General features: G+C 43.4%; 1 protein-coding gene across 1 annotated transcript in view; it reads left to right on the top strand.

Moving 5' to 3' along the window:
• LOC126442777 (uncharacterized) overlaps window positions 1–22,671 on the top strand; it is an 82,977-nt gene extending 60,306 nt beyond the window's left edge. Inside the window, exon 4 of the mRNA XM_050090806.1 lies at window positions 22,192–22,671. Coding sequence (XP_049946763.1) covers window positions 22,192–22,570 — 379 coding nt within the window. The 3' untranslated portion in view covers window positions 22,571–22,671. The remainder of the gene's footprint in view (window positions 1–22,191) is intronic.
• Window positions 22,672–23,089: the final 418 nt, after the last annotated feature.

The following is a 23,089-nucleotide window of genomic DNA, read 5'->3' as shown; positions in this document are numbered from 1 at the left end:
TAATTTTAACAGAGCTATAATGGAACTCAAGAAGCTTTGACATTTTTGTAAAATATTCGCCAAAGATAGATGATTGTTATAAGTGCGACTTTGACTGAAATGGTAGGCTTCACTGTGAAGCTGATTTTAATATAAGTGCATGTTTATTTTTGTAATAATTCTCTCCCAATGCCAAATGCGTTGATTGCTTTTCCTACAAGATGTATTCTACATGTAAAACGTTTTTCGGTCAGATTGCAGCAAATTTGTTAACATTTATAATAACAGGTCCCTTTTGATTGTTTGTGGTTTAATAAGTAAATATTCAGTTTGCAGCGGCTACTCATGAAATGTGTTTTTCTCAGTTAAGACACTATGGGCTTATGGAAAAGAACAAATCTGTCATCTCTATGACGAGTTTATCATTTCCCAATTATTATAACATAAAGAACACTTGCCCACGAAAGGCAAAGGTCCCGAGTTCGACTCTCGCTCCGGCACACAGTTTTAATCTGCCAGGAAGTTCCATATCAGCGCACACTCCGCTGCAGAGTGGAAATCTCATTCTGGGAACAATAGTGGTTTTTCAGTTCAATTTTTACATGTTGAGTCTCATGTTAATTAAATGGTAAAGACCTTTCTCTTTGGCTAGTAACATAGGAACTACTTAATTATTTTACAAGTGCAGAAGTTAAGTCATACATATTTTTTAATCTATTAGCTAACTTTTTACATTCAGAAGGGAATTTATTTATTACCTGTATAAATAAAACTTGTGATTTCTTTTTCACTCACTATCATGAAAGTTTCAAATGACAAAATCTGACTGAAGAACATTACATATAGTCTTTCCCCATGGCAGTGTAACATGATGTGGGGAGGAGAGGAGGAAGATTACAGCAGCCTCAGGGTGAGGAAGAGGGAGGGGGGAATGTTTTAACTCTATCTTGCATTGTTATCAACTCAGGCATGACGCAACGATCAGCTGCTGTGGTACAAAATGCTCACAGAATTAACGTTGCGTGAAGACGTGGGAAATCAAAATTGTACTAGACCCAGATGGAGCAGGAATATCTTAGTCATTAACTGCTAAATGCCTTGTTGATAAATACTGAACACACGTTCATAGAGCAGCTACCAAAAAACTGTTTGAACTTTGTGGCTGGCAGCATTTGAAAACGTGATGTCGTGAGTATGACTTGGTGCCAATAAGTGTGAAGCAGAACTATGTAGCAAAGTGACACTGGTACGGCAGATGGTGGAACCTTGTGGTGTTATGTTTTTGATTATAAGATATTATGGTTTAAAAACCTGAATTTCAGAACTGTATTTAAGAAAGAATTTCTCATTGTAAGTCTTATCACAAGTCTCTCTCCGTGGCCAGTGGGGGGAGTGGTAGAAGGGGGTGCCTTATGGCACCTAAAAGTTTGAAAATTAAGCCCTGCCTTGAATGAATTAGATACAGCAGTTAATAGAACCAGTCACCAACACACGATACTAATAGCAATACGGAACAGGGTAGAGCATGAAGTGATTAATTTAAATCAGGAGGTCTATTATTATCATACCATATAACATCATTGCTAGTACACGGTCTCTATACCTTTATGTTACCCAGCTTGCATTAAAGTAGCTAATGCAGTAAATATTTCTTTATTGAGCCCAGTTTGAAGCAATTAAACAGAATGCAAATCTAACTACACTGGCTCTGCAGGGACCTTTGCTTTGCTTCATTAACTAACTAGTTTAGTACATGAGGGCCTTAAAGTTTCATGGTTTGAACAGCCATGCTCATTAACAAATCTTCACAAGTGTGTATGGAAAATGGTGAGTATTCTCATCAATATTTATTCATTAAGTGAAGCACAACAAACTATAACTCTTCAAATAACAAATGTGCTTTGAAAAGTAGTCTTTTAACCCTCTCAAAATATAGTTGGCTAGGCAAATGCCAACACCATTAAATTCAAGTTAAAACACCTTCTCATGGAATGAACAGTAATAAAACTTTGTAATTCTGATCAAAGTGCATAAATGCAACAATTAATAATCTTTTTCACTTCTAATCAGTATTATTATTCTTTTATCTAACAACTTTACTATTTTTGGACAGCTTTTACGTAAGGCAAAGTATTTAAGAAAATTAATGCAGATTGATTTAAAAATGCACTGGAAGTGGTGTATTTCTCAAATTATTAAACTGAACTTGAAACACAATAAGTCCACACATTAGAAAGCAATCACAACTATTTTTACGGCTGCTTAATAGTCTTTTCATAATAAATTAGCACACGCGGAATTAAATTCACTAGGATAGGATTCTCAAGGTTTGTGATTTGGGATAATCACAGGTGTAATATAGAGCGTTCAGCAGCACCACGATTGTTATTAAAATCCACCAAATTTCACAAATACCTGGTCCATTTACAGAGTGCCAAATATAAACAATTTGATGGAAGGCTGGTGGCACTGGTGGTATGATTTGCAGTGGCTGTTAACATGGCAGTGATGTAGTCATGGTAGTACTGTTGGCCTCGCCCTGTTATAGATTTTCTGAATTATATTTTTGAACGGCCGAAAACAATGCCATGATAATGGTATCACCAAATGCAGCATCAGAGGTCCATATATAACTCTCTTAAGTTCCTCTGCCTCATATTTACATTCATAAGCATAAATTGAACATTGTTCAAAAAGTTCACATAACTGAAATATGTATACATTGTCTAAGAATTTCCGTGACAGGTAAAACACTCTGCATATGACAGATACAGCACTCTACATAAGCAACTCTACAAATAGAAATAGAAATACAAAGTAGGTCAAACATGGATGTTACATATGCCCCAGGGTTCACTGAAGATTCCTGCTAGGCAAACATCAATAACACCTTAATCGTACCAAGCAGTCGAAAATAATAATCACTTCATCCAGAGTTGAGCATGAAAGGAATACATTGCAAAACACATTAAAACACTATACACTTCATTACCAAAACAAGACATAAGCAACATTATTCAATTATGTACACCTGTCACAAATGACTCCCATTTTGTGAAACAGTAAGTTGAGTAGTAAGCAAAATTTATCTGTATTGCCAAGAATATTGAGTAGCATTTTGTAAGCATTCAAGAAATGTAGGTATACACATACAAGAATACCCCCTACAAATATCACAAGCAATTTGACATTGTACATGCAACACATCCTATAGCATGATTTTGAATTTACAAATTTACAATGCTGATTCTAATAATAGTAGTCCATTCTTAGATATTTACATAAACAAACATATTTAAACTGAACCTACTATTCTTTTCTTACTGCCTTTATTTGAAACACAGTCCGTCTTTGAAAACTGTAGCAAAACACATACAACACTAACAGATATGAAAATAAAATAATTTTGCTACCTGCAATAGCATCTTGCACTGCATTTGACAACATTAACAAATTATATATCACATTAATGAATTGGCTGCCCATTTTGGGTTTTGGCAGTCATTACAGACATAGTTTTTTTTCCCCACTTTGGCAAGTCTTCCGTGCTGCCCATTCTGTATTTAAGGCATTCCACATTTCTTTTCAATTTGGCAACATTTGCTTGTAGCCCTTTCAGTACAGGGTTTCACATATTTTGCAACAGGTTTTAAAATCTGAAACTTCTAAGATAGCAACAGCAATTTTACATAGGTAACAACATTTTTATAAGAACATAAATTACAGTTAAATACAGTATAGTAGCTTCATAGGATAGATACATTATTTCATCTACAGCATAATATACATTTTTAGTCAGGTATGATTTCTTCATTTGTTCATTCCTAGGTATATACAGTTTGAGATCCACTACATTATGGGCATCAAGGAGCTTCTTCGACTCTGGGTAGATTAAATAGTAGGCATTGTTGTGAGGTGTGTCTTGTACTGTGAATGGCCCATTATATATATACATAAATTTAGAAATTTTGTGGTTAAGTTCACTTGATTATTCATGGGTCTTCAGAAGAACATAGTCTCCAATTTTGAACATGGCAAATTTCAGGTTGCTATTGTGCCTTTTAGATCTCGTTTTGGCTTTGTTTTTTCTTTTACCAGTTCTTTCTTCTGGGCTAATCCCAAATCTGTAAATAGTGGGAACTCTAGTTTTTCCTCATTTAAACATTTGCTCCTAGTAGTGAGCAGAATTTCCCCAGGTGTGAACTCAGTAAACCCATGAGGCAAGGTCTTCATTAAACTCTCAAATTCACATACAAATCTGCTCTAAGCTCAGTGGTTATGGTGACAATAGGTCCTACATAACCATCCTATTTCCCTCGTATACCGCTCAACAGGGTTGCTTCCTGCATGGTAGGCCGAAATATATTTAGTTTCTACACCATTCTGCTCCATTCCGTCTTTCCAGGTTTTGGAATTAAATTGTGGCCATTATTGGACAGTACTGCACTGGGTTTTCCAATGCTTCTCCAATACTGAATCATCCACCTTTTTCAGGAGATACAATTATATAAATTTAGAAAATACTTCCGAAATCACTAAAATACATTTACAATTACCAGAAGTTGTGGGGAGGGGTCCATACAGGTCCACAGACAGTAAATCCATGGTATCTTTAGGTAACATGTTCTGCAGTGGGCCTTGATTAGTTCTATTGGTTACATTAGCTCTCTGGCAGATGTCACAAGACCTAATACGTTCAGTTACCTTTCGACTCGTACTATTGGCAATCACTATAACACTAGCCAATTTATCTAGACACTCCTTTGGCCCAATGCTAGTGAAAATAATCTGACGTCTGTATCAAATTGGGTAGGCCAACACACCATGCATTCTTCAGTAATGAAGCCTTTCCTCTTATACAAGATACTTTTAAAAATCAAAATTTACTTATACAGATTTCCAATTTGGTTGCTCATTTTGATGATATCACATGGTTTTGCAAATCTGTTCAAATTCATTTTTTCCCTCAACTTCTTCATGTAATTAATTTGGAAAGTTCCATCTCCATTGCATTCCTTGGGTACTTAATCAGTACCATTGGGACAATTCATTGCCACATAATTTTTTGTACCCTTTACATAGCAGATTTCATAATTAAATTGTTGCAGGTATAAAGCCCATTGGGTGAGCCTGCCATTAAGAAGGCAACAATCTTTAAGGAATGTTTGAGCTTTGTGGTCAATGTGTGATGATCTTAAAACCCCACCAATCTATAAATTTCTATAGGTCCCATAATATGGCCAAGGCTACCTCCTCTGATATGGTATAGTTCCTTTCCTTTCCTGTCAATGCCCTGCTGGCAAAAGCTATAGTTTTATGTGCTAAATTTCCTGTACCATTTATCTCGTGGAAAATTACAATACCAATCCCATAGGTGCTAGTGTTAGTATTCATATTGAATACAGTACTGGGTGATGTAAAACATTATCATGTCAAAGTTTAATCTTTAAAGATTCACAATCCTGCCGACTCTCATCTGTCCAAACAAAAGCACTAAATCTTTTTATAGATTGTTCAAGTGTGGATTATTGAAGGGTTTCCTCTTAACAAATTTTCTGTAAAATCCACACCAACCTAAAAAGGCTTACAACTGTTTCCTATTTTTTGGTGGGGGAAATTTTTCTAAGGCACGTAGCTTTCTCCAGGTCCTTATTAATGCCGGTAGTAGTAATTATATGGCTCAAGAATTTAAATTCTAATTTTACAAGTTCACATTTCTGTATTTTTAAAGTGATACCTCCTGCTTGAAGAGCAACAGTTTGGAGCTTTTTTTGCCAGTTTTCATTGGAGATAAATAAATCATCTACATAAATACGAGGGCAGTTCAATAAGTAATGCAACACATTTTTTTTTCTGAAACAGGGGTTGTTTTATTCAGCATTGAAATACACCAGGTTATTCCCCAATCTTTTAGCTACACAACACTATTTTTCAACGTAATCTCCATTCAATGCTACGGCCTTACACCACCTTAAAATGAGGGCCTGTATGCCTGCACGGTACCATTCCACTGGTCGATGTCGGAGCCAACGTCGTACTGCATCAATAACTTCATCATCCGCGTAGTGCCTCCCACGGATTGCGTCCTTCATTAGGCCAAACATATGGAAATCCGACGGTGCGCTATCGGGGCTGTAGGGTGCATGAGGAAGAACAGTCCACCGAAGTTTTGTGAGCTCCTCTCGGCTGCGAAGACTTGTGTGAGGTCTTGCGTTGTCATGAAGAAGGAGAAGTTCGTTCAGATTTTTGTGCCTACGAACACGCTGAAGTCGTTTCTTCAATTTCTGAAGAGTAGCACAATACACTTCAGAGTTGATCGTTTGACCATGGGGAAGGACATCGAACAGAATAACCCCTTCAGCGTCCCAGAAGGCTGTAACCGTGACTTTACCGGCTGAGGATATGGCTTTAAACTTTTTCTTGGTAGGGGAGTGGGTGTGGCGCCACTCCATTGATTGCCGTTTTGTTTCAGGTTTGAAGTGATGAACCCATGTTTCATCGCCTGTAACAATCTTTGACAAGAATTTGTCACCCTCAGCCACATGACGAGCAAGCAATTCCGCACAGATGGTTCTCCTTTGCTCTTTATGGTGTTCGGTTAGACAACGAGGGACCCAGCGGGAACAAACCTTTGAATATCCCAACTGGTGAACAATTGTGACAGCACTACCAACAGAGATGTCAAGTTGAGCACTGAGTTGTTTGATGGTGATCCGTCGATCATCTCGAACGAGTGTGTTCGCACGCTCCGCCATTGCAGGAGTCACAGCTGTACACGGCCGGCCCGCATGCGGGAGATCAGTCAGTCTTGCTTGACCTTGCGGCGATGATGACACACGCTTTGCCCAACGACTCACCATGCTTTTGTCCACTGCCAGATCACTGTAGACATTCTGCAAGCGCCTATGAATATCTGAGATGCCCTGGTTTTCCACCAAAAGAAACTCGATCACTGCCCGTTGTTTGCAACGCACATCCGTTACAGACGCCATTTTAACAGCTCCGTACAGCGCTGCCACCTGTCGGAAGTCAATGAAACTATACGAGACGAAGCGGGAATGTCTGAAAATATTCCACAAGAAATTTCCGGTTTTTTCAACCAAAATTGGCCGAGAAAAAAAAATGTGTTGCATTACTTATTGAACTGCCCTCGTAGTTAACCTGAAACTCAACTCCTCTCCTAACATAGTCCAGAGCTCTCATAAACACTGCCAGAGAGGTATTCAGTCCAAATGGAACTACTTTGTATCGATAACATTTCCCGGTAAACAGGATTGCTTTATATTCATACGATTCTAGACTTAATGGGATTTGCCAATAGCCAGCAGTCATGTCGAAGCTGGTTTAATACCTCATTATGAAATTTTTGCAACATTTTGTCCAGATTTTCGGGCCTGTGTACCTCTCTTTTTACTTTGTTTAGAGTTTGTGCATCAATGGCCACATGTACTCCTCCATCCTTGTTTACAATGATAAGTTGACTGATATATTCGCTGTTACTGTGTTATATCACTCCTCATTCCATAATCCTATCTGTTTCATTCTGCATGGCCTGTATCTTAGAAAAAGGTACTGAATACGGTTCCACGAAGAATGGATCATGATCCAGAGTTGCAATACAGTATCCAAAATTTTGAGCCAGTCCGGGTTAACCGAAAATGATCTACTGTTGCTTTCTAAGATAGTAATAAATTCTGCTTTCTCAGGGCCGGCCAGAAATTCTGCACGCGTGCGGTGCTCCTGCACATTTGCAACTTCCGGGTCACAGCGTGTATGCAGCAGCCTCAGCATTCATGTAGTGCACGTTTCTATGCACAGATGTCGCTTTATCCACTTGCTGGGGTACTCTGTACCAGCGCATTTTAGTGCTCTTTCCACAGCTTGCAAGCCAACCATGGGAAGGTATTTTGCGTATTAAAACATTTAAAATACTGTCAGAGTCTACTCATTGAGATGTCTACTTTTATGTTACCAGTTTAACCCAGTAAGAAAAGTAATACAGTTAACAACCGTGGGTTTTTATTAAGGCAGCTTGACTGACGGCACGCAAATACGCGTAATGTTTTTGATCTAGTATTTAAGAAAGAGAGCAGTCAGCGACTTCCAGCGAACCTTATTCATGATTTCAAATAACATTAAACTAATGCAAGGTTTCCTATAACTAATTCTCGGTGCCCTCAGTTACACTCACATAATTTCTGTCTCACTGACCTCTGAACAGAATAATAACCGCAGACCTCTCGATCACCTGCTATTTCAATACTATTATCAGTTCCGTCTAAAATCTGCATAATAACCGACAATTAGATGAAGGTTATTGTTTATCGACTTCAGCTGAGCGTAGCCCTTCACACATAAAAAAAACCCTAAATGTAAGTATACATTGGAACAATCGGTTTAATGAGCAATTTTCCTGATAATAATGTACCATGGAGCAGAATGATGCAATAATGCACAGTTAGTAAACAATAATTTTTTATTATGAAAGGAATAAATCCAAACACATTTATCACTGGTCATGAGAAATGATATATTTAATATCGGGCATAAAAGCTCAGCTCATTGACGAACGGAAGCAGTTGTGAAGATTTTCATCACTATGCTTGATATAAACCTTGATTTATTCATTTTCATCACCCAGAAAAACCTTTCACAAACATACGTCAACCCGAACATGGACATAAGTCTCGCGGCATCTTTGTGCAGGTGTGGAAATTCTCGTTGTGAAAAATTTTCGTAGAATTATTTTGTACTTCGCACTGCAAAGAACTTGTCCTTTAGTCTTGCATTGCACTGTAGGTCGATCAGTTCCATCTGTAGAACATTCGGAGCATCTCTGACGACGAGAACGGTCGAGCAAAGAGGCGAATGGCAGGAGGCAAACTCGTATCATCTGCAAATTGTGCTCGAAATTGTTTCTTAATTTTTCCAATTATTGATACGTATTCTTGTAATCTAGCACTTTCATGGACCAGTCCAAGAGTCGGGAAATGTGCAGTGTTTTCTGTCATTAGCTGGCGCTCCCAACCGCAAGCTTCCTTTCAAAGGCATTTACTTTTTCCAACATGTCAAAAATTAAATTATTTTTACCTTGCAAACTGACGTTCAGGCTGTTCATGAGAGACGTAATGTCCACAAGATATGCAAGGTCTGATATCCAACAAGGGTCTTCCAACATAGGTTCACTTTTCCCCTTCTCATGTAAGAATGTTACTATGACCAAACGTAAATCAAAAAATATTTTCAGCATTTTACCTAAACTGATCCAGCGTACTTCAGTATAGTAAGCTATGTCACCATACTCCGCTCCTGATTCCTCAAAGAACCGCCGAAACTGGCGATGCTTATGCCCATGTGTCTTCAGGTAGTTCATAGTATGCACAACAATTTGCGTGACGTTTGCTAACGTTACTGATTTTGCACAAAGCGCCTCTCGATGCAGAATGCAGTGAATTCCATACGTCCCATTTGTGCGCCCTAGCTTTTGGCGCATCCGTGCTAGGAGTCCTCTCTGATGGCCTTGCATTGATGGTGCTCCATCTGTGGTCACTGAGACTCACCGCCGGTCGTGGTGGCCGAGCGGTTCTAGGCGCTACAGTTTGGAACCGCGCGACCACTATGGTCGCAGGTTCGAATCCTGCCTCGGGCATGGATGTGTGTGATGTCCTTAGGTTAGTTAGGTTTAAGTAGTTCTAAGTTCTAGGGGACTGATGACCTCAGAAGTTAAGTCCCATAGTGCTCAGAGCCATTTGAACCATTTGAGACTCACCGATTCCATTCCATACCGACACCATCAATCGCTTTCTCGACAGCTGGGAGTAAGTCCGCACCTGTAGTAGTCCCTTTCAAAGGTACTAAGTCCAAAACGTCCTCTGTTTCACAAAGTGCGTTATCGACACCTCGTATGTATATCACAACTTGGGCTGTATCTGTAAGATCTGTTGCTTCATAGAGCGCAATAAAACTAACGAAAATTAATTACAGGTTTCTTGACATTTTAGAAGAAATCAAGGCCTAAACCAGATAGTGAAATTCGTCACTTGATCGTATTTGTTTTTCAAAGATTAAATTGTCTCTCGTTTCTTCGTGTTCTGAATCGCATAATCGAAAATGGAGTTCACATGATGCTTCTTATGAGGAAGTTGGCGTATGTATCATAGTAATTATTTATGCGTAGTAGCTTGTGATGCTGGTCGGAGATGTACGTCCAAAAATCTCCTTTGCTCCTTTCTTTACTGGACAGCAGGTAAAATACCGCGTGTCCCTTCAACCAGTTGACGGCATTTTTCTTTGAGGTGGGGTATAATTCTTCTTCCGGGTATAAAAGCCACGTTGGCGTTATCAAATACGGCGGTTTTCTCTGCATAGTTGCTAATTTTTTTCTGATTGACAACCATATATTATTTGCATTTCCACAGGCAAATTGATGTTCATCTGTGTCAATCAAGTTGCAAGTGGTACGCGAAGGGGAATCTGCCAGATGAATGGAATGTAGTCTGGAGTTCGTAGAAAATTTCCTATTCACAAAATAATACCACACGGCGGCTCGGCACTGGACCAACATTTTAGACTCATAAGGCACCTGAGAAACTTTGGACCGATTTTTCACGGGATTTTCCGAGTAGTGCGTCCTAATATTTTAACCACGTGAGGTGTTAGGTGTCTTTGACCACGCAAAATTTCGGACAAATCCCCGACCACGTGGTCGTGCGGTCTCCTTGTGAGTTATGGTGGGGAGGTGGCTGACCTCCACGTGGCCTGCGTTTACGTTTAGTGATTTTGCTGTCTCCTCTTCGTTTATTGCTGTCACGTCAAACGAAAAGAAAACTGATCTCTGTGGCCGGGAGCTATCAAGTGAAGTAAAATACATTGATATGAGTACAGCAGACTAAAATATGTTATTAGTTTCAGAGATTTTATTTTATTTCCACCTTCCTGACAGTTGGGCCTTAATCGCCTTGCAGAACAATACTTCAGCTGTTTGCTGCATTTCAAAAGTGCACGTTTTCATCCATCCAATTATTATGTTACTAGCACCTGCAAACACGATTTAAGTTTTGACAGAAACTTGTCCAGTTTTTAGGTATAATCTATCCTGGTTGCTTACATGCTTCAGTACTCTCCCCATAAAATTCTGCAGGAATGCAATTATGCGACACGAAATCCAAAGACGAGAGTATGTTCGATATCTGGCCGTAGGGTTTACACAAATTTGTGAATAGACCCGAAATACTATGAGCGTAGAACCGCAAGTGGAGAGGCACATCCTGCAGAAATCTGCGCACTGTACCGTGTTGGCCGTTCGTGCAGCTGCCTCTTAACGTGATCTCATTTCGGGGATAACAGAACCAAGTCAGGAGCACGCCTTAGGCAGCCAAGGTGGCCAGTGACTGTCGATATGGACCGAGAAAGAAACGTTTCCAACAGGTTGTAATCGACCTCCACGGAATCGGAATTTTCCATTAGTGCGGAAAGGCCTTCATTACGACACAGTCATGAACCAATGCTCTGTGCAGACGGGTGTTCATTTGGAATGATTCTTGTGATGGTCAGGGCTAGCTTCTCACATAAGTCAATCAATTTAAGAAGTGCGAACAGCACATCTTCACCTCTGGTGACGGCATTTGAAGAATGTAGTGTTGCACCGTGGTTCCAAACGAACATAAGAGACGTCACTTTGCTACTTGTTGCGCGAGAGTCCTTATAGGTTGGGCCATGGCGGAGGCCTAATCATGCCAGGTTGAAAGTCAGTCACCAGTGAGCTTTCTTACGCGAGAGTGTTTTTTGATGAATGTGCCACTCATCGTGCAAGATCACTGGGCAGCTGATTCTTATTTTATTTCGGCATGAGATGTGCAAAATGTCGGTGCTGGACTGAGATTCGAACTCGGATCTCCCTTTTCGTCACGTCTGATGGCTTTGTGTTGATACCTTCCACCGTTCGCCGCGCGGTCTGCGCGGCTGCCCCCGTCAGAGGTTCGAGTCCTCCCTGTGGTATGGGCGTGTGTGTCGTCCTTAGCGTAAGTTAGTTTTAAGTTAGATGATGTGGCGGAGGGTACCGTGAGTACCTCTATCGGTTGTCCCTTCTATTCCAGTCTGGTATTGTTCGTGGAAAGAAGGATTGTCGGTATGCCTCTGTGTGGGCTCTAATCTCTCTGATTTTATCCTCACCGTCTCTTCACGAGACGTAGGAGTGAGCAATATACTGTTTGACTCCTCGGTGAAGGTATGTTCTCGAAACTTCAACAAAAGCCCGTACCGAGCTACTGAGCGTCTCTCCTGCAGAGTCTTCCACTGGAGTTTATCTATCATCTCCGTAACGCTTTCGCGATTACTAAATGATCCTGTAACGAAGCGCGCTGCTCTCCGTTGGATCTTCTCTATCTCTTCTATCAACCCTATCTGGTAGGGATCCCACACTGCTGACCAGTATTCGAGCAGTGGGCGAACAAGCGTACTGTAACCTACTTCCTTTGTTTTCGGATTGCGTTTCCTTAGGATGCTTCCAATGAATCTGTCTGGCATCTGCTTTACCGACGATCAACTTAATATGATTATTCCATTTTAAATCACTCCTAATGCGTACTCCCAGATAATTTACGGAATTAACTGGTTCCAGTTCCTGAGTTGCTATATTGTAGCTAAATAATATGGGATCTTTTTTTCTGTGTATTAGCAGCAAATTACACTTGTCTACATTGAGATTCGATTGCCATTCCCTACACCATGCGTCAATTCGCTGCAGATCCTCCTGCATTTCAGTACAATTTTCCATCGTTCCAGCCTCTCGATATACCACAGCATCTTCTGCAAAAAGCCTCAGTGAACTTCCGATGTCATCCACAAGGTCATTTACGTATATTGTGAATAGCAACGGTCCTATGACACTCCCCTGCGGCACACCTGAAATCACTCTTACTTCGGAAGACTTCTCTCCATTGAGAATGACATGCTGCGTTCTGTTATCTAGGAACTCTTCAATCCAGTCACACAATTGGTCTGATAGTCCATATGCTCTTACTTTGTTCATTAAACGACTGTGAGGAACTGTATCGAACGCCTTGCGGAAGTCAAGAAACACGGCATCTACCTGTGAACCTGTGTCTATGGCCCTCTTGAGTCTCGTGGACTTCTAGTTTCCAGAAAAGTCATTATACTCGAACGTAATACGTGTTCCAAAATTCTACAACTTATCGAGGTTAGAGATATAGGTCTATAGTTCTGCACATCTGTTAGACGTCCCTTCTTGAAAACGGGGATGACCTGTGCCCTATTCCAATCCTTTGGAACGCTACGCTCTTCTAGAGACCTACGGTACACCGCTGCAAGAAGGGGGGCAAGTTCCTTCGCGTACTCTGTGTAAAATCGAACTGGTATCCCATCAGGTCCAGCGGCCTCTCCTCTTTTGAGCGATTTTAATTGTTTCCCTCTGTCGTTATTTCGATATCTACCATTTGGTCATCTGTGCGACAATCTAGAGAAGGAACTGCAGTGCAGTCTTCCTTTGTGAATCAGGTTTGGAAAAAGAGATTTAGTATTTCGGCCTTTAGTCTGTCATCCTCTGTTTCAGTACCGTTTTGGTCACAGTGTCTAGACAATTTGTTTTGATCCACCTACCGCTTTGACACAAGACCAAAATTTCTTAGGATTTTCTGCCAAGTCAGTACATAGAACTTTACTTTAGAATTCATTGAACGCCTCTCGCATGGCCCTCCTCACATTACATTTCGCTTCGCGTAATTTTTGTTTGTCTGCAAGGCTTTGGCTATGTTTGTTTGCTGTGAAGCTCCCTTTGTTTCCGCAGCAGTTTTCTAACTCGGTTGTTGTATCACGGTGGCTCTTTTCCACCTCTTACGATCTCGCTTCGCACATACTCATCTAACGCATATTGTACGATGGTTTTGAACTTTGTCCACTGATCCTCAACACTGTCTGTACTTAAATCAAAACTTTTGTGTTGAGCCGTCAGGTACTCTGTAATCTGCTTTTTGTCACTTTTGCTAAACAGAAAAATCTTCCTACCTTTTTTAATATTTCTATTTACGGCTGAAATCATCGATGTAGTAACCGCTTTATGATCGCTGATTCCCAGTTCTGCGTTAACTGTTTCAAATAGTTCGGGTCTGTTTGTCACCAGAAGGTCTAATATCGTCACGAGTTGGTTCTCTGTTTAACTGCCCAAGGTAGTTTTCAGATAAAGCACTTTTAAAAATTTCACTGGATTCTTTGTCCGTGCCACCCGTTATGAACGTTTGAGTCTCCCAGTCTATATCCGGCAAATTAAAATCTCCACCCAGAAGTATAACATGGTGGGGAAATCAACTCGAAATGTTTTCCAAATTATCCTTCAGGTGCTCAGCCACAACAGCTGCTGAGCCAGGGGGCCTATAGAGACATCCAATTACCATGTCTCAGCCTGCTTTAACCGTGACCTTCACCAAAATTATTTCGCATTTCGGATCTCCGTCAATTTCCTTCGATACTATTGCACTTCTTACAGCTATAAACACACCTCCTCCTTCACTGACCAGCCTGTCTCTGCGGTATACATTCCAATCTGAGTTTAGAATTTCATTAGTAGTCGCATCTGGTTTCAGCCAACTTTCTGTCCCTAGTGCTATGTGGGCATTGTGACCGTTTATTAATGAGAGCAGTTCCGGGACATTTCTATAGACGCTCCTCCAGTTTACTAATAACTTATTAATATTGTTATTCCCCATTGCGTTTTGCCTACTACTACCACCTTGTCGCGTCTCAAGAGGGGCCTTGTCGGGCCTAGGGAGGGAATTCTCTAACCTAAAAAACCCACATGTGCACTCCACACGTACTCCGCTACCCTTGTAGCAGCTTCCTCACGCCTGACCTATTCAGGGGGACCCTACATTTCTACTGCCGATAGCGGAGGTCGGGAAATTTGCACCCCAGATCTCCGCAGAATCGTCTGAGCCTCTGGTTTAAGCCTTCCACTCGACTCCAAACCGGAGGACCGAGATCGGTTCTGGGAACGATACTACAAATAGTTAGCTCAGATTCCACCCTGCGAGCGAGGCTTTCCGTCTTCACCAACTCCGCCAACCGCCTGTACGAACTGAGGATGACCTCTGAACGCAGACGGCAGGAGTCATTGGTGCCGACATGAGCAACAATTTGCAATCGGGTGCACCCAGTGCTCTCTATCGCCTCCTCCACATCTCGGATGACACCTCCTGGCAAGCAGACAGAGTGAACACTGGCCTATTTCCCAGACCTTCCCGCTTTTTCCCTAACGTTGGAGCTCCCAATAACTAATAAACCCCTCTCGCCGTGTGCCTGCTCGGACCTTGCTGAAGGAGCGGCCACATGTCCACTCACAGGCAGAGCGGGCGATGCCACACGACCAGCCTCCACATTTACCCTCCGCCTCGTGCGCCGCTGAACCCGCCACTCCCCTTGGGGAGAGGGTGGCCCAACCGCGCCCGGTATCCGCGAAGATGTCTCGACAGCAGGGACAGTGGGTGACGCATGTGTAACACCTGGGGTGTACCATGCGACGCACCAGACTCCCCACTGCCGCTACACTCCGAGGCAGCAGCCTGAAGACGGCTGACCGCGGCCATCAACACGCTCAGCTGTTCGCGAACAGTGGCCAGCTCCCCCTGCGTCCGTACACAGCAGTCACACATCCTATCCGTCGTAAGAAATCAATTTACTGTAGATAGTTAATCAACTTTTAACTAGACTGCTAATTCACTAAAGGCAGCTGATAGTTGACTTAACTGTGGTTACCGGACACTTCTTGTAGAAAAGAATGAAAAAAGCACTACCTGTCTAAGGACTGTATTCAAAACACTAGCACTACTGGCACTATGGCTGACTAAAGGGACTCTTGAGATCAGTTACTGCCCTGAATGGTGGTTACAAAATTAATGGTGCACGTTCTTGCCTGGAGAGTGAAAATGATAATGCATGAGGTGACTGGCCCGTATCGAACTACGGTGGGTAGAGGCAGATAAAGTATTCAAACTGTCCGTGAATATAGCGACATCGTATCTGCGGCACATGTTCACACGCTCGAGTGCGCCGTAATGTCGCTCGATTTCGGGAATGCTTTCGATAGGGAGAGTCACCAGTGCCTTCTTGAAACAATGACAGTACTGGATTTTCTGCAATATTTTGTCAAGGTAATTGGTATAATGTTGAAGAACAGCAGTTTGCAAATCATGATCAGTGGTCAGCTAACAAGGCAGCTCCCACTCAAGAGCTGTGTACGCCGAGGTGGTCCTGTGTGGAGGGCCTCGTTCGCCACTGCCGCTGAGGCCCTGCTAGCCGCTCTGCAGAAACAGCTACGAGGGCTGCACGCATGCACACACACGCATACCGGCAGAATATCGTCTGTAGGCCATACACAGGTGACGTGGATGTAGTGATCGTTGGCGACAGCGACTGGGAGAAGGCACTGCAGGTCATCAGCAATTCCGAACTTGCATCAGGTGCGAAGCCGAGCAATATTAAATCACACGTGGAATATCTCTGCAAAACACGGGAGACCTTAATGTGTTGCCCCATATGGAAATTTTGGGTATCAACTACAGTTACATATGAATCGTACTACAGCTGCAAACTAGGAACATCCTTGCCAGTCTGCCAGCTAGCGCCAAAGAACATAGTGCGAGAAGACTTGACGATATCCAAAAGGCACACTTTTCAAATACACTCCTGGAAATTGAAATAAGAACACCATGAATTCATTGTCCCAGGAAGGGGAAACTTTATTGACACATTCCTGGGGTCAGATACATCACATGATCACACTGACAGAACCACAGGCACATAGACACAGGCAACAGAGCATGCACAATGTCGGCACTAGTACAGTGTATATCCACCTTTCGCAGCAATGCAGGCTGCTATTCTCCCATGGAGACAATCGTAGAGATGCTGGATGTAGTCCTGTGGAACGGCTTGCCATGCCATTTCCACCTGGCGCCTCAGTTGGACCAGCGTTTGTGCTGGACGTGCAGACCGCGTGAGACGACGCTTCATCCAGTCCCAAACATGCTCAATGGGGGACAGATCCGGAGATCTTGCTGGCCAGGGTAGTTGACTTACACCTTCTAGAGCATGTTGGGTGGCACAGGATACATGCGGACGTGCATTGTCCTGTTGGAACAGCAAGTTCCCTTGCCGGTCTAGGAATGGTAGAACGATGAGTTCGATGACGGTTTGGATGTACCGTGCACTATTCAGTGTCCCCTCGACGATCACCAGTGGTGTACGGCCAGTGTAGGAGATCGCTCCCCACACCATGATGCCGGGTGTTGGCCCTGTGTGCCTCGGTCGTATGCAGTCCTGATTGTGGCGCTCACCTGCACGGCGCCAAACACGCATACGACCATCATTGGCACCAAGGCAGAAGCAACTCTCATCGCTGAAGACGACACGTCTCCATTCGTCCCTCCATTCACGCCTGTCGCGACACCACTGGAGGCGGGCTGCACGATGTTGGGGCGTGAGCGGAAGACGGCCTAACGGTGTGCGGGACCGTAGCCCAGCTTCATGGAGACGGTTGTGAATGGTCCTCGCCGATACCCCAGGAGCAACAGTGTTCCTAATTTGCTGGGAAGTGGCGGTGTGGTCCCCTACGGCACTGCGTAGGATCCTACGGTCTTGGCGTGCATCCGTGCGTCGCTGCGGTCCGGTCCCAGGTCGACGGGCACGTGCACCTTCCGCCGATCACTGGCGACAACATCGATGTACTGTGGAGACCTCACGCCCCACGTGTTGAGCAATTCGGCGGTACGTCCACCCGGCCTCCCGCATGCCCACTATATGCCCTCGCTCAAAGTCCGTCAACTGCACATACGGTTCACGTCCACGCTGTCGCGGCATGCTACCAGTGCTAAAGACTGCGATGGAGCTCCGTATGCCACGGCAAACTGGCGGACACTGACGGCGGCGGTGCACAAATGCTGCGCAGCTAGCGCCATTCGACGGCCAACACCGCGGTTACTGGTGTGTCCGCTGTGCCGTGCGTGTGATCATTGCTTGTACAGCCCTCTCGCAGTGTCCGGAGCAAGTATGGTGGGTCTGACACACCGGTGTCAATGTGTTCTGTTTTCCATTTCCAGGAGTGTATGTACGTGGTTTTTAAAGTCAACTGTGTAGCAAAGGTTTTCCCAAACCACGTGAAACAGCAGCAAGATTTCTGTCAGCTCGTGGTTAACATTTTCAAGCTAAAGTTTGACACGCTGACTCCTTCAGCAGGAAATTGCCCGGGGGAGGGAGAGAGAGATTAAATCTCACAATCTCTCAGATGTTGGGAGAATATCACAAGCTGTATTCGTGTGTTCCACACACGAGATGCGGAAGAAGACTCACACGACCCTGGTGTCTCACTTAGACGAAATTACTCCCACTGTCTTGAATCCAGCCATAGATGCACGGCTTTTATCATTTTGAACAATTTTGATTCGAACTCAGTTACACTCGAACCAGAGTTCGCCCGTCGAATATGGTAAAAGTTAGGAACATATACGTGCAATTAACGGAAAAGGAATGCGGAAATGTGGCTGTACAAAAAAAGTAGCTGCACAACAGATGGAAGGTCATTTGGATAAACATCAGCACCCCTCAACTACCAACAAGTGTGAAACCTGCTCGGTAGAGGGCAGTAAACAGGAAAGTAGCAACCAAAGGGAAACTTCAGGCAGTCCACCTGGGTGATTCGCCAACACGTGATAATTGGGACCTGATAGCAAGCGAAGAAGACAGGTTTGTGAGCACTGAAGTGGAGGATATCCAGGGACTTATCAGACCAACGTTGGCCACGATAACACCAACATTATTTGCAATATCTTGCCTGACGATTTTTTGAATTCTAGCAAGGTGACTTGTCATTTAGAATAAAGAAATGCTGTAAAGTGGCTAAAAGGACAAACAACGTGTCACCTGCTAATAGAAGGAAACAAAACAGAACAAAACGCACGCCGGGCACAAGCGGACAACGGGTCGGCGCGTCTCCTCCACTCCGGCCGCCCTGGGTGTGCATCGCAGAGGCGAAAAACTGCAGGAGAAACTCCGCAAAAATATTTTAGTACGTATAGTTACGTGAAACAGTGTGCAAACTGAATAGAAACAGACGTAAACGCAAGAACAACGTAATGAATCGTGCTTAACCTCTTTTGTCTTTAACACTATTTTTTACTGAGTTATTCATTTATTTTTAAGGAAACAGAAATCAACACTAAAATAAGTGGATCAGAAGCACCCTATTTCGTGTTGAAGGCATCTCGCAGGAAAATTTTGTCCTCACGACAAAAGACATGGTACTTCTTAGTACATTTTATTTTACTTTATTCCGTATGCCACAACTTGCTTTAACCAGAAGACGGGACTGCCCTCATTTCTTCTTTTCTGTGTTACATACATCGTTACCCGAAGCATCCAAAATGGCAGCACGGAGCTTCCAGCGAGTGGATTGCTCGGAGTTAAGAGAGGACCAACATGGCAAAGAAACCTCGCGAGAATTATGCATTCGATTAGGAAGAAGATACTGCGAAATAAATTGGAAAGCCAACCAGAGTGAACACAAACTTCGAAGCCGTCGCCCGCAGCTGACATAGTTTCTGTGCAGACGTAGTCTTCTGGATGAAGTATTAAAAATAAAAATAAATAACCCACGAAAACAACGGAGTGACTCGGAGACATGTATGGCGGGAGGCGTCGTGGCCAGGCACCGGAATGGTTAAAAAATTAAATGAAAGAAAAGGGGTTAAGGGCGCGAGTTTCTAGTCTGCACGTAGTGTGTTCGAATCCCGCAACTTACATGAATTTAAATTCGTGATAAAGGTTGCTAGTTAAAAAAAAGTTGAAATGATTCTAGCTACCTATGCTGAAGTTCTGGGTTCGTTTCTTACATCCGGCAGTCATTTTCATCCAACAGAAGTAGCAGCTCTCCCACCTCTGGTAACCTGGAGGAGAGTCGGTACAGGCTGGGCCCTGACAGAGGAGGAAGTCATGGCGGGTCGAAACTCTGTCACCAGTTACCTTTCTTATGCCATTTTTTTTTTTTTTTTTTGTTTTTGTCTTATGAATGAGCCAATCGCTGTGCCAGGTCACACGGGACTTGACTCTACCAGAGCCTGAGATGTAGAAAATACTGGTGGTGCACTCAGATCTCCCTTTTCGTCGCGTTTGATCAGTTTGCAATGATGCATTTCCACTGCTTCATTGTTTCCACTTGCCTGCAAAGCTATAAAGACGTTCACAAAAGACATGTCTGTGGGGTTCGAATTCTGTCATGGCACTTTAAGTTGCAACACATGCACACCAAAATACATGTGAGGTATTATTATGATTTTTAATGCCTTTCTGCGCTTTATCAAAAATAATGGTGGGTTCTGGATTCGACACCCTAGTCAGACACGCAGCTTTTCGTCCTATCATGTCAGTTTCAGACATGCCACTCACAGCTACTCGTGAAAGAGGATAGTACAGTCAACGTGTCTATGTAGTCAACAACTGTGTGTCCTGGGTTCGATTCCTAGTCAGCGGAAAATTTTCATAATTGTATTTACAATACAGACATGCACAGATTTCGCTGCTAATGAAGTAAATCATCATATAACGCCTACGCGTGACTAGAGGTCAGTGTCGATAGGTGTTGGTTTCGAATGCCCATAACACAAGACACTTTCGTCTCCTGGGTTTAGTTTGTCATCTCGTTGCTGGTTAAAAATGACGATTTCTAACGTTTGATTGCGCTCAGTTAACCATGCGATTAAGTGCTGCGTTCGAATCTCCAGGAAACACACAACTTTATGGCAGATCATTTCGAGTTTGACCTTGCACACTCTTTGTTACTTGTGACTGAAACCATACTTGAGATATTTCGTCTTTACTTGCTGGATTGCATTCCCGGATAGTAGCGCAGTGAGAAAACTTTCGTCGTGTCATTTGAAGGAGGATGCTGGTTTCTGAGGTTTGATTTATTACAATAAATTTGAATATGCAAGCGTAATGGCTGTGTAATGTCAAATAACACGTTTTCTGGTATTTGCATTACCAAAGTGTCAGTTTGCATGTAAGCCGATAATCACACAGAGCAGTTGTCTCTTGTGGCCTCATGCAGTGAACATTTTGTACAGGCAAAGACTGTACCGAAAACAGAGCAGAGGAACAATGTTATGAGGACTGATTACAAATCAGGCGAAACACAATTCAGATCGTTCCGTAAAGTTTCTGGCGTGCAGCCGCATAAATTCAGCCTCTTCTCCTAATATTTCGGCCGAACACCGTCCCGCCATCTCCAAAGTGAGTTGTGGTGACTGACGCTGCCGCACTTGGTCCGTCCTTTTAAACCCGAGGACCGAACCACTGAATTTATGCAGCTGCACGCCAGAAACTTCATGGAACAGTCCTTACGCCGCAAAAACATGAAGATGGACGACAACTGAGGTCGTTCAGATGATTTTGAGCATGATAGCACATGTCAAATACATGTGCATATGCTATGAGGCCGTAAAAGTCACACACACACACACACACACACACACACACACACGTGCATATGCTATGAGGCCATAAAATGACACACACACACACACACACACACACACACACAGTTTTTTTTTATGGGGGGGGGTGTTGCCGAGTTGGTGTTTATCTCTCACATGTTTTGAATAAATTGTTGTCTGTGTGTCAGAAAGTTTCAGTGTTTGGTGAGGCTGAATGAAGGAAACTGCCGGTAACTGCAGTGAAATTCTTTTGCCTGCATACCAGGAAAGTGTCTGTTTGAAAACCAGGAGACGGGATTCTTCTTGTGTGTGATGTCTGGCAGTGAAGCTGCAGACAGAGACCAGTACCAGCTGCAAGAAGCCTGTTCTGTAGTGGAGGTGAGCGACTGGTTAGGTGTTGCGTCCCGAGAGCAAAGGAGCTGACTTGCAGGAATGAGTGTGACAAAATGTGGTAATGAAATTCTTTGAGAGGTTGTACAATGCTATTTGTAATGGACGATGAATGAAGATTTTCTTATGAGGGGGGTAGAACAGATGTACTGTAGTTTAATACATACACACAATTGCGCACTGTTTTGTACTGTGGGAGGGGGAATACGGTAGGTTTGTTTCAGGACAGATTTGTATTCGCAACAGTTGTTTCCTCGTGTGGCTGTTTTCCTCGTTCTGCGTGTTGTGTGTTTGTAGCAGAGAGTGGCAGTTTGTGTGTTTTGTGCAGGAGCCTCTCTGCAGAGGAGAGGGGCAGGAGGCTGTTCCGGGCGGCTGAGCGGGGGGCAGTGGGGGAGCTGAGGGCGCTGATCGCCGCAGGGGCCGAAGTGGGGGCGACGGTGTGGGGGTGGACCGCCCTGCACTGGGCAGCGGGCAGGGGAGACGTCGAGGCGGTGTGGCTTCTGGTGGGAGCGGGGGCGGCGGTGGACGCCAGGACTGACGGTGGGTGGACGCCGCTGCATCTTGCGGCACTCAATGGCCGCGCAGAAGTGGCGGCTGCGCTGCTCGACGCGGGGGCCGACAGGGGGGCCACAGCTGGTGGTGGGGAGACACCGGTGGACCTCGCCAGGCGGTGCAACGACAGGCGGCTGGTGGAGATGCTGTCATGAGGCAGCCCATCCATTGAACTCTTAGCAAAAAAACAGGAACTGAAAGAGTTTGTAGGAGAGCAATATTCATAATTTTTTAAATAAAGATCCAAAAAAGTCAATCCTATTGTGACTCACTAATTTCAGCCCTCCTCGAGTAACATACAGCACACAAATACTCTAAGCAATGCTGTAGCAAAACCCAGACAACGCCAGATAACAACAAAATAATTCAGGTAACAATGTACAATCCTTCTCTTAAGAAAAAGTCTAGAGTACACTTCCAGACTAAACTTGGCAAAAATCAACAGTTCATTGTGAAGAAACACAACTGCTGTATAATATGTGATCGCTGAAAAGTATTTCACACCACTCTACAAGGTGCTACATCAGACTATTCTAATTTGCAACATACCGAGAGTAACGCTATATGAGTTCTATCACCAGAATTTTCGCTCCTGATATCAGACTCAATTTACTTCTCCATATTCAGCAAACATTCTACTCTACCGTACCTGTTGTGTTTAATAACAATGACAT

This window comes from Schistocerca serialis, unplaced genomic scaffold (assembly GCF_023864345.2).
Source record: "Schistocerca serialis cubense isolate TAMUIC-IGC-003099 unplaced genomic scaffold, iqSchSeri2.2 HiC_scaffold_1407, whole genome shotgun sequence".
Classification (NCBI taxonomy): Eukaryota; Metazoa; Arthropoda; class Insecta; order Orthoptera; family Acrididae; genus Schistocerca; species Schistocerca serialis.
Note: the sequence above shows the minus strand (reverse complement) of the source record. Positions and strands in the feature narration are given on the sequence as shown.